This window comes from Cebus imitator, unplaced genomic scaffold, assembly GCF_001604975.1.
Source record: "Cebus imitator isolate Cc_AM_T3 unplaced genomic scaffold, Cebus_imitator-1.0 Scaffold15, whole genome shotgun sequence".
Classification (NCBI taxonomy): Eukaryota; Metazoa; Chordata; class Mammalia; order Primates; family Cebidae; genus Cebus; species Cebus imitator.
The window spans coordinates 2,227,066-2,238,370 of NW_016107330.1; the positions used below are offsets into that span (position 1 = coordinate 2,227,066).

The 11,305-nt window shown below is 41.9% G+C and overlaps 2 protein-coding genes across 4 annotated transcripts in view; one reads left to right on the plus strand and one right to left on the minus strand.

The window, feature by feature from the left end:
• The window catches only part of LOC108286284 (TAR DNA binding protein), a 12,351-nt gene extending 8,126 nt beyond the window's left edge, over window positions 1-4,225 (plus strand). The window contains exons 6-7 of one of the 2 annotated variants that reach the window (XR_001817876.2): window positions 856-3,083; window positions 3,843-4,225. Coding sequence is in view for 1 of the 2 variants with exons in the window: in XM_017503953.2 (XP_017359442.1) it covers window positions 856-1,386 (531 nt within the window). In the remaining variant the exon portion in view is untranslated. Of the gene's footprint in view, window positions 1-855 lie in introns of both variants that reach the window. The other variant, XM_017503953.2, reaches the window with a different exon arrangement.
• MASP2 (mannan binding lectin serine peptidase 2) overlaps window positions 3,777-11,305 on the minus strand; it is a 24,177-nt gene continuing 16,648 nt past the window's right edge. The window contains exons 9-11 of one of the 2 annotated variants that reach the window (XM_017503927.2): window positions 9,093-9,227; window positions 8,516-8,590; window positions 3,777-6,363 (exon numbers count right to left, since the gene is read on the minus strand). In XM_017503927.2, the coding sequence (XP_017359416.1) occupies window positions 5,606-6,363; window positions 8,516-8,590; window positions 9,093-9,227 (968 nt within the window). In that variant the 3' untranslated portion in view covers window positions 3,777-5,605. The remainder of the gene's footprint in view (window positions 6,364-8,515; window positions 8,591-9,092; window positions 9,228-11,305) is intronic. The other variant, XR_001817873.2, reaches the window with a different exon arrangement.

Below are 11,305 nucleotides of genomic sequence, written 5' to 3' on the forward strand. Positions count from 1 at the left end.
TTTGAGACAGTTTTGCTCTTGTTACCCAGGCTAGAGTACAGTGGTGCGACCTCGGCTCACTGTAACCTCCGCCTCCTGGGTTCAAGTGATTTTCCTGCCTCACCCTCACAAGTAGCTGGGATTACAGGCATGTACCACCACACCCAGCTAATTTTGTATTTTTAGTAGAGATGGAGTTTCACCATTTTGATCTGGCTGGTCTTGAACTCCTAATCTCAGATGATCCACCTGCCTTGGCTTCCCAAAGTGCTGGGATTACAGGCGAGAGCCACCACCACCCCCTTTTTTTTTTTTTTTTTTTTTCCCCCCATTTTTTTTTTTTTTTTGAGATAGGGTCTCACTCTGTTGCCCAGGCTGGTGGAATGCTGTGGTGTAATCAGAACTCACTGCACCCTAGAACTCCTGGGCTCAGCCTCCAGGAGGAGGATCCTCCAACTTCAGCCTCCCAAGTAGCTAGGACAGATGCATGCCACAATGCCCAGCTAATGTGGTTTTTTCGCAGGGTTTTTGTTTTGTTTTTGTTTTTAGAGGTGGGGTCTCACTGTGTTGCTCAGGCTGTCAAACTAGTCTTAAACTCTTGGCTTCACACAGTCCTCCCACCTTGGCCTCCCAAAGCGCTAGGATTACAGGCATGAGCCACCATGCCCAGCCTATGTCTTTTGAAAATAGACTGAAATATCACTGCTGCTGTTACTAAAACTAAAGCTGTACTGGGATTTTAAATAAAATGAGCATTCATTGCTTATTTTTCCTCTGGCTTTAGTTAATTAATGCTTGTAATCTAAGTTTTGTTGCTACTTTGATGTATAAATCAATGGTTTAATCTTCTTTGTTTACATCCCTTATTTCTTGTAGATTGCGCAGTCTCTTTGTGGAGAGGACTTGATCATTAAAGGAATCAGCGTTCATATATCCAATGCCGAACCTAAGCACAATAGCAATAGACAGTTAGAAAGAAGTGGAAGATTTGGTGGTAATCCAGGTGGCTTTGGGAATCAGGGTGGATTTGGTAATAGTAGAGGGGGTGGAGCTGGTTTGGGAAACAATCAAGGTAGTAATATGGGTGGTGGGATGAACTTTGGCGCGTTCAGCATTAATCCAGCCATGATGGCTGCAGCCCAGGCAGCGCTACAGAGCAGTTGGGGTATGATGGGCATGTTAGCCAGCCAGCAGAACCAGTCAGGCCCATCGGGTAATAACCAAAGCCAAGGCAACATGCAGAGGGAGCCAAACCAGGCCTTCGGTTCTGGAAATAACTCTTATAGTGGTTCTAATTCTGGTGCAGCAATTGGTTGGGGATCAGCATCAAATGCAGGGTCGGGCAGTGGTTTTAATGGAGGCTTTGGCTCGAGCATGGATTCTAAGTCTTCTGGCTGGGGAATGTAGACAGTTTGTGGTTGGTTGGTATAGAATGGTGGGAATTCAGATTTTTCTAAACTCATGGTAAGTATATTGTAAAATACATATGTACTAAGAATTTTCAAAATTGGTTTGTTCAGTGTGGAGTATATTCAGCAGTATTTTTGACATTTTTCTTTAGAAAAAGGAAGAGCTAAAGGAATTTTCTAAGTTTTGTTACATGAAAGGTTGAAATATTGAGTGGTTGAAAGTGAACTGCTGTTTGCCTGATTGGTAAACCAACACACTACAATTGATATCAAAAGGTTTCTCCTGTAATATTTTATCCCTGGACTTGTCAAGTGAATTCTTTGCATGTTCAAAATGGAAACCATTGATTAGAACTACATTCGTTACTCCTTGTTTTAATTTGAACCCCACCATATGGATTTTTTTCCTTAAGAAAGTCTCCTTTTGGGAGCTCATGGTGTCACAGTGTTTGGTTCTTTTGTTTTGTTTTTTTAACACTTGTCTCCCCTCATGTGCAAAAGTACAATATGAAGCCTTCATTTAATCTCTGCAGTTCATCTCATTTCAAATGTTTATGGAAGAAGCACTTCATTGAAAGTAGTGCTGTAAATATTCTGCCATAGGAATACTTCTGTCTACATGCTTTCTCATTCAAGAGTTCGTCATCACGCATCACAGGCCGCGTCTCTGACGGTGGGTGTCCCATTTTTATCCGCTACTCTTTATTTCATGGAGTCGTATCAACGCTATGAACGCAAGGCTGTGATATGGAACCAGAAGGCTGTTTGAACTTTTGAAACCTTGTGTGGGATTGATGGTGGTGCCGAGGCATGAAAGGCTAGTATGAGCGAGAAAAGGAGAGAGCGCGTGCAGAGACTTGGTGGTGCATAATGGATATTTTTTAACTTGGCGAGATGTGTCTCTCAATCCTGTGGCTTTGGTGAGAGAGTGTGCAGAGAGCAATGATAGCAAATAATGTACGAATGTTTTTTGCATTCAAAGGACATCCACATCTGTTGGAAGACTTTAAGTGAGTTTTTGTTCTTAGATAACCCACATTAGTTGAATGTGTTAAGTGAAACGATACTTGTACTCCCCCTACCCTTTGCCAACTGCTGTGAATGCTGTATGGCGTGTGTTCTCTTCTGTTACTGATATGTAAGTGTGGTCATGTGAACTGAAGCTGATGGGTTGAGAACATGGACTGAGCTTGTGGTGTGCTTTGCAGGAGTACTTGGAAGCAGAGTTCACCAGCGAGCTCAGGTGTCTCAAAGAAGGGTGGAAGTTCTAATGTCTGTTAGCTACCCATAAGAATGCTGTTTGCTGCAGTTCTGTGTCCTGTGCTTGGATGCTTTTTATAAGAGTTGTCAATGTTGGAAATTCTTAAATAAAACTGATTTAAATAATATGTGTCTTTGTTTTGCAGCCCTGAATGCAAAGAATTCATAGCAGTTAATTCCCCTTTTTTGACCCTTTTGAGATGGAACTTTCATAAAGTTTCTTGGCAATAGTTTATTTTGCTTCAAATAAACTTATTTGAAAAGTTGTCTCAAGTCAAATGGATTCATCACCTGTCATGCATTGACACCTGATACCCAGACTTAATTGGTATTTGTTCTTGCATTGGCCAAAGTGAAAAGTTTTTTGTTTTTTGTTTTTTGTTTTTTCTTTTGAAATCTAGTTTTTAATAAGTCTGGGTGACCGCACCTAAAATGGTAAGCAGTACCCTCTGGCTTTTTCTTAGTGCCTCTGCGCATTTGGGTGATGTTATTATTTACGTGGCCTGTATAAATCTCCTGGGAAATCATGCCGTCTAAAAAGATTCTTATCTGGGGGAGCGGGCAAAATGTTGATTATTTTCAAATGCTTTGTAGCAAAGCATATCAATTGAAAAGGGAATATCGGCACCTTCCTGGTCTGGGATTTGAAAAGTGGAATTAATTGCAATAGGGATAAAGTAGAAGAAACCACAAATTACCTTGTGCCTGGAATCCATTAAGAAGCTTGATAGCTTTAAGAATTAGGGTGGGTTGTCTGTCTGGAAGCAAATGGGCTTTGTCCTCCAGGAGATGGGGTAATGTGGTAATGTTGAATAAAGTTGAATAAAATCGCTTACAAAACGTAGTCTCTCACAATGCATTGTTAATTATGTAAAAGCAATAACATTGATTGTTGTACTTTTTATGTAACTATGTGAGAGAGCTCTTTTTCTAGTTGGAAGAATGTGACATTTTTTGTGTTTGTAGTTTACTTAATGCCCTCACCTAATTAGATTATGATAAATAGGTTTGTCATTTTGCAAGTTACATGTTTTAAACATTTATAAATGAAGTCATCCTTTAGACTTGTAATCGCCACATTGTTTCATTATTCGATTTCCTCTGTAAAGGGATCTTGAGTTGTTTAAATTTTTTTTTCTGAATCTAAATCTGCATGATTTCCAAACCCTGTACCATCTGAATTTTGCATTTTAGCACTTGCACTATTACTCAGCAGCAGTAACATGGTAACACTTAAAATGGTACTCGGGGACCTCCAAAGACTAAACTGACAAGCCTTCAAGGAGCCCAGGGGTAAGTTAACGTGTCAACGGCATGGTTTGAATCCTTTATTTACACTTGTGTAAATTTTAGTTACTGGTCATAGAAGGCTTTCAATGTTGAGTAGCCTTTTATTAACATGTTTATGGTACTGCATAGATAACGGGTATTTATTTTACCCTAAAAAGATTTTGAAGTTTAGAAGTACTTAAACTATTTAGCAAAGATTTGTTTTTAAAAATCTATTTGGTCATCTAAATGCATTCATTCTAAAAATTTTTTGAACCAGTTAAATAAAAATTTTTATTGACACCACAGTTTAGTGTCTGGAGTCTTACTGAAAAACATGATTTCTTTTTATATGTGACGTATAGATGCTGGAAAGTTACCTTTAAAAATTGAGCCTCTAAAGAAAAAAATAAAAACTGAGTCTCAAGTAGTTGTACTTTATATGCACAAGAGTAATTAGGCCAGGATTCACAGTAAACTTTTACATGGAATGTTAACTGTTAGCTAGACTGAAAAACTTAAGTGCTAGCTATTAAAACCTTTTAGGAAGGAATACCCAGCTAAAATCAAACAAGATTTTTAAGGTTAAATCAGCACTTAAGTTTTGTCCTTTGTAGGAAAAAGTAGGATGTTAACTACTTAATTCAAGAGAGAATGTGTACTAGTAAAGATTTTGTTGTTAGGAGCAAAGTAGCTCCTAACTGTAAGGGTTCTGTACTTGACTCAACTATTGTGTGATCTGTGCTCTTGTTAGGCATCACTGTGCCCAAATATTTTGTGTTCATTGTAAAGAGGAAAAACAAATGATCACAGTTTATAACATCACTAATTTATAACGCCATTTTTCATCTTGTGGAAATGGCCGAGTTTTGATTCAATCTTCTGAATTTGAACATTGTTCAGGTTATTTCCAATTTCTGGGAATATCCTTCCAGCTAAATTAAATTCGTAACATTGGAATTGCCAGGTCAAAGATGATGCATGCCTTTTCAGGGCTTTTGAAATGTATTGCCAGTCTATGGCCATTCCACCCTCCCTGAACACACCTGGTCTTGCTTAAAATGGATTGCCAAATTGTCCCTTGGGAAGTTGATGTTGTCTTTAACAATGTGAAATGGTACTACTATTCACATTCCTTTTGTCTGACGATTTGATAAGTGAATAATTGTATCCCATGATTTTGTGGTATTGGTTTTTAACATGGAAATTTGAGTCAATACCTGGGCTGAAGTATCAGTGTTTCCAGCCTGCCTGCCCAAAAAAGGGATTCAAGGTTATTCCTGAATCAGTACTGCCACAACATAGAAAGCACTTACAGAGATCAATAAGAACAAGTTTAAAAACAGTCAAAGAGCATGGCCAGGCAGTTTACAGAAATGCCAACAGCTAGTATGAGAAGATACTGGCCTTTTAAAGTAATTAAATGTAATTTGAGCAGTGACATTACATTGGATTGACAAAGGTGAATATCACTCTTGTGGCTTATGCCGCCTTGAGTCAGATGGGTAAGGTTGGAATTAAACTGTGGAGTGGAGAAATGACAGCAGTCTCACCTGGAGTCTGTGCTTTGGGTGGAGCACCAGCTGCCATTTTCACAGTAACGATAAATGCTTGGGGTACGTGGCTGCCAGGGTCCTCACGGGCATTTCTAAAAATGAGGAATCCTTGACTGACTGCAGACATGCAAGTTAAAAATTATTTATTATGTTCTTGATCCAGGGAACATAGTTAATAACTTTTGTGTAGACCCCATACTGACCTGCCTCCCCACAATTCATGGAGCCCCAGGACACTATTCCTCCCACAAACCACCTCTGTGTTTCATTATCTAGAAAGACCAGTGCCCCTCCGCTGTCACCTCTGCAGCTATCCTTGCCCCCACTTTCTAAGCCAGCACAGAGCATGTTATCAGTTACACTTGCCCCTGGATAGGGCAGCTTTGCATATGCAGCACTACATTTTTGATGGTCAACAATTGGTATGTCAACATACATTAGATTTCTAGCAAGAAAACCCCTTTGGGTTAATCCCCATCCAGATGCAGTTCCAATGTCATTTGTCCTCATAAAGGATTCATCTTTTGGCAGACAAATAGGCGTGATGTTGCTATTCATTACAACTTTGTTACTCATTTTAATCAGTGCTATGTCATTATCAAAGCCGGCATCATGAGTATAACCTTCGTGTATAAAAACAGCTTCAGCCCAGGCTTGTGTATAATGAGGTGATAGTCTCTTGAGGGCGCCCAGTCGAATGTCCAGGGAGTTTGCATCATGTTTTTGCTCATAGACGACATGAGCAGCTGTTAAGACCCAGTTGTCATATAAAAGTGCACCTGCTGCTGTGGTTCCACCTAATACCAGGACTTGCCAAGGAAAATCACCAGGTTTTGCCTTTTGCCCTCCATATATACGCCCTCCTGTCGTACGGGCTGATAGTCCACAAACTGGAGAGAAGCAGACAAGTAGAGAGCCTTTGTAAAAATGTCATGTTTTTCTTAAATTATGGCCACTTTGAAGTATATATGTGATGTCAACCAAAAATTATATGAATTGATGGGTGACCACCTATACAGGCAAGTGAGGATATTTTAAAACATCACAGTTCAAAGACCTAATAAAACCTTTTGGTGTTTCTTAGCGCCTCAGAAAAATGAGGTTAGTGAAAACTGACTTTTAGAAATTATTTTGTTTTGCTAAAATAATTTTGTCTATAAGATTGGACAGATTGGCCAGGCACAGTGTCAGGCCTGTAATCCCAGCATTTTGGGACGCTGAGTTGGGCAGATCACCTGAGGTCAGGAGTTAAAGACCAGCCTGGCCAACATGGTGAGACCCTGTCTCTCCTATATATGCAAAAATTAGCTGAGCATGGTGGCAGGCGCCTATAATTCTAGCTACTTGGGAGGCTGAGACAGGAGGATCACTTGAACCTGGAGGGCAGAGGTTGCAGTGAGCCAAGTTACACCACTGCACTCCAGCCTGGGCTACAAGAGCAAAACTCTGTCTCAAAAAAAAAAAAAAAAAGATTAGGAAAATTAACAGGGCAAGCAGGAATGGTCTGAGCGGATGGACTGGATGATGTGCATAGGAATTAGAAGGACGTAATTGTTTCTGTTTTCCTACTTGTAAAGTGGGTATGTAATCCTAAAAAAGCAGGAACTAAAGTCAGTATCAGGATTTGCAAAATTACTTTTACCTTTGAACATACAAATGTTTTAGAAATTAAAACATTGCAGCTGTGGCTAGGACTCTGCAGGTTCCGAAATTATGTTTTTGATCTAGTTGATTCTTCCAAACTAAATTTTATTGTATCTTTATTGCAAACTAAATATGCCCATTAATGTAGCATATATGTTTCCCGTTGTGGTAGTGGACTTAGGTTAAAAACTACAGGCGTTATGTTAGCCAAATACCGGTTTAAAAATAATTTGAACCAAATAACACAAGGGTAATGAATATATTATTACTTTCCTGATTTTTTTTTTTTTAAATCATTCTACTCAACTGTTATCTTTGGAACCAATTCTGGTTAAAAAAAAAAAGTACTATTAAAAGGCAAATTGCGGGCCGGGCGTGGTGGCTCACGCCTGTAATCCCAGCACTTTGGGAGGCCGAGGCGGGTGGATCACAAGGTCAAGAGATCGAGACCATCCTGGTCAACATGGTGAAACCCCATCTCTACTAAAAATACAAAAAATTAGCTGGGCATGGTGGCATGTGCCTGTAATCCCAGCTACTCGGGAGGCTGAGGCAGGAGAATTGCCTGAACCCAGGAGGCGGAGGTTGCAGTGAGCCGAGATCGCGCCATTGCACTCCAGCCTGGGTAACAAGAGCGAAACTCTGTAACTCTGTCTCAAAAAAAAAAAAAAAAGAAAAAGGCAAATTGCATTAATGTTTAAAAACTAGATGTCATTGAAAACAGTTGCTTGGGGAAATAATGAAGTTATTAGCTTTGGGTTTTAATAGCATCTTAACATAGAACAGTAACTCAGCAGAAGAGCTCATGTTTATAAATGTATAAATTGTTCAAGATAATTATTTTCTTGCTTTTGTTTTTTGAGGTGGAGTTTTGCTCTTGTCGCCCATGCTGGAGTGCAATGGCACCATCTCAGCTCACCGCAACCTCTGCCTCCCAGGTTCAGGTGATTCTCCTGCCTCAGCCTCCCGAGTAGCTGGGACTGCAGGCCTGCACCACCATGCCCAGCTAATTTTGTGTTTTTAGTAGAGACAGGATTTCTCCACATTGGTCAGGCTGGTCTTGGAACTCCCGACCTCAGGTGATCTGCCCACCTCAGTCTCCCAAAGTGCTGGGGATTACAGGGGTGAGCCAGGCCCGGCCTAAAAATCATTTAATTTTTTATGCTTGCCTAGTTACAAAGTCAAAAATAATCAAGTGACTGATGCAGTCAGCACCTAACAACCTCTCTCCATGGAAAGCGGGTAATGAGAACATATTATTTGGAAATAATAACTTAGCCTAAGAGCCAAGTGCTGAAGTTCCATTTTTGCCTACCACAGCTAAGGCTCTGCTGACTCTCTCCTGCCCAGCCCTACTTTCCATCAATTACCAATCTCTTGTATAAATGTCTCCATTACCAGGCTCGCAGACTGGGAGGGATTTTTCTCCTTTGGAGCTCGTCCAGAATCCATCAGCCTCACACACATATTTACCTGCAAATCATTGGAAAAGCAGAAATGTTTAACTGCATGTATAAGATTGTTGTCATTTGCTTGAATACCCCCTTGAAAAATGTTGATTCTTGAGCATCCGTGGGAAATAGAGGTGTCTGAAGAACCATTTTACATGATTTCATAAATAGGAGGTCTCTGCATTACCATGTTTGCTTGCAAAGTAGAAACCTTTTAGATGTGTAACTTGAATATGTATCAAGATCTCAAGTGCTTAATGATAAGGTTTTGACTTGTTAAATTAAACCATTTGGAATATATTGTGTGTTTGTAGCAATCATTTACTAGATAAGATCTGTTTTCAGATTTTTGCAAATTGACATTAAAGTCACTTTGGCTATAATATTTCACTTAGTGGATGGGAGAAGTGGCTTTTAATCTTTTGTCTAGCCTTAGCCAAAAATGTTGGTTAGTGTTTATTTTCTGACCATGGGGGCTCAAGTTTCAAGTATTGCCCACCCCCAGCTTTGAGAAATTTGCATACCATCATTGAGTTTCATTGTGTAGAAGGTCTCTTCACAGCTGTACTGAATCACAGCTTTGTAGGTGGTCACTTCAGGACCTGTGGTGTACTCCACTCGGCCACTGGGGAGATCATCAGGAGGGCCACAGTCAACAACTAACAAAGAAGCAGGAGAGGGAGGAGTCCGTTGGTCACTTCAATGCCGACTTTCCAAAGGTCTGGGGAAGCACCTCTGGAAAGCCAAGGCAGGCAAATCCCTTGAGCTCAGGAGTTTGAGACCAGGCTGGGCAACATGACAAGACCCCCTCTCTAGAAAAGATTAAAAAGCCGGGCATGGGCCAGGTGTGGTGGCTGACAACTGTAATCCCAGCACGTAAGGAGGCCGAGGTGGGCAGTTCACAAGATCAGGAGATCAAGACCATCCTGGCTAACATGGTGAAACCCCATCTCTACTAAAAATACAAAACAAAACAAAAATTAGCCAGGTGTGGTGGCATGCGCCTGGGGTGGCTGAGGCAGGAGAATTGCTTGAACTCGGGAGGCGGAGGTTGCAGTGAGCTGAGATCGCACCATTGCACTCCAGCCTGGGTGACAGAGCAAGACTCTGTCTCCAAAAAAAAAAGCCGGGCATGGTGGCATATGCCTGTCATCCCAGTTACCTGGGAAGCTGAGGTGGGAGGTAGCTAAATGGTTGAACTGAGGGGGAGTCGTCCATGCAGAGAAAGTGGTGTCCTGCCTTTCCTAGGGAAAGGGAATTCGAAACCAGCCGGAGCTCCTTAACACCCTCAAGTCAAGTATAAAAAAGGTGTGCAGCAGAACAGCATGTGACATGGCACAGGCTGGTTCCATGTGAAAGGTTGAAAAGGACGTGACAGGTTGGAGGAGCCAGGCTCAGTGGCTCAGACCTGTAATCCCAGCATTTTGGGAGGCTAGGGTGGAAGGATCACTTGAGATCAGAAGTTCAAAGACCAACCTGGGCAACAGCAAAACCCTGTCTCTACAAAAAAAATAGGCTGGGCTTGGTGCCTTGGTTTCAGCTACTCAGGAGGCTGAAGCAGTCGGAACGCTTGAGCCTTGGAGGCTGAGGCTGCAGTGAGCTATGATCACACCACTGCACTGCAGCCTGGGTGATAGAGAACCTGTCTCAAAAACAACAAAAAATTCAGAGGCCAGGCACAGTGGCTCATGCCTGTAACCCCAGCACTTGGGAGGCCACGACAGGCAGATCACCTGAGGTCGGGAGTTCCAGACCAGCCTGACCAACATGGAGAAACTCCATCTCTACTAAAAATACAAAATTAGCTGGGTGTGGTGGTGCATGCCTATAATCCCAGCTACTCAGGAGGCTGAGGCAGGAGAATCACTTGAACCCGAGAGTTGGAGATTGAAGCGAGCTGAGATTGCACCATTACACTCCAGCCTGGTCAGCAAGAGTGAAACTCTGTCTCAAAAGGAAAAAATTAGCTTATTATTCTAATCCCTTTAATGAAGTTCTTCGAAAGACCTGGAAGTCTTTCTAAAACTCGCTGGGCACGGCGGCTCACACCTGTAGTCTCAGCACTTGGCAAGGCCAAGGCATCCTGGCAACACAGTGAGACCCCATCTCTACCAAAAATTTAAAAGGAGCTGGGTATGTGGCACGCGCCTGTAGTCCAAGCTACTCAGGAGGCTGAAACAGGAGGATCACTTGAGCCCAGGAGTTTAAGCCTGTGTCACATGAGCTATGACTGACCCACTGCACTCCAGCCTGGGTGACAGGGCAAGACCCTGTCTTCAGTAAAAAAAATATATGATTCTTAATTCACAAAATGGTAATGGACGTCATTATCCCAGTTTGGGGTGTGTGTACTACCACATAAAATTACCCCCCTTTCTACATACAGTAGGGTGTACATGTTCACATGTGTGAATTGTGTGTAATTAGAGGGACACACACCAAAAGAGTAACCATTAGGCCAGGCACAGTGGCTCACGCCTATAATCTCAGCACTTTGGGAGGCTGAGGTGGGTGGATCACTGGAGAAGTTCAAGACAAGTCTGGGCAGCATCATGAAACCCCATCTCTACTAAAAATACAAAAATTAGGTGGACATGGTGGCGGGCACCTGTAATCCTAGCTATTTGGGAGGCTGAAGCAAGAGAATCAATCGCTTGAACCCGGGAGGCGGAGGTTTCAGTGAGCCCAGATCGTGCCACTGCACTCCAGCCTGGGTAACAGAGTGAGACCCTGTCAA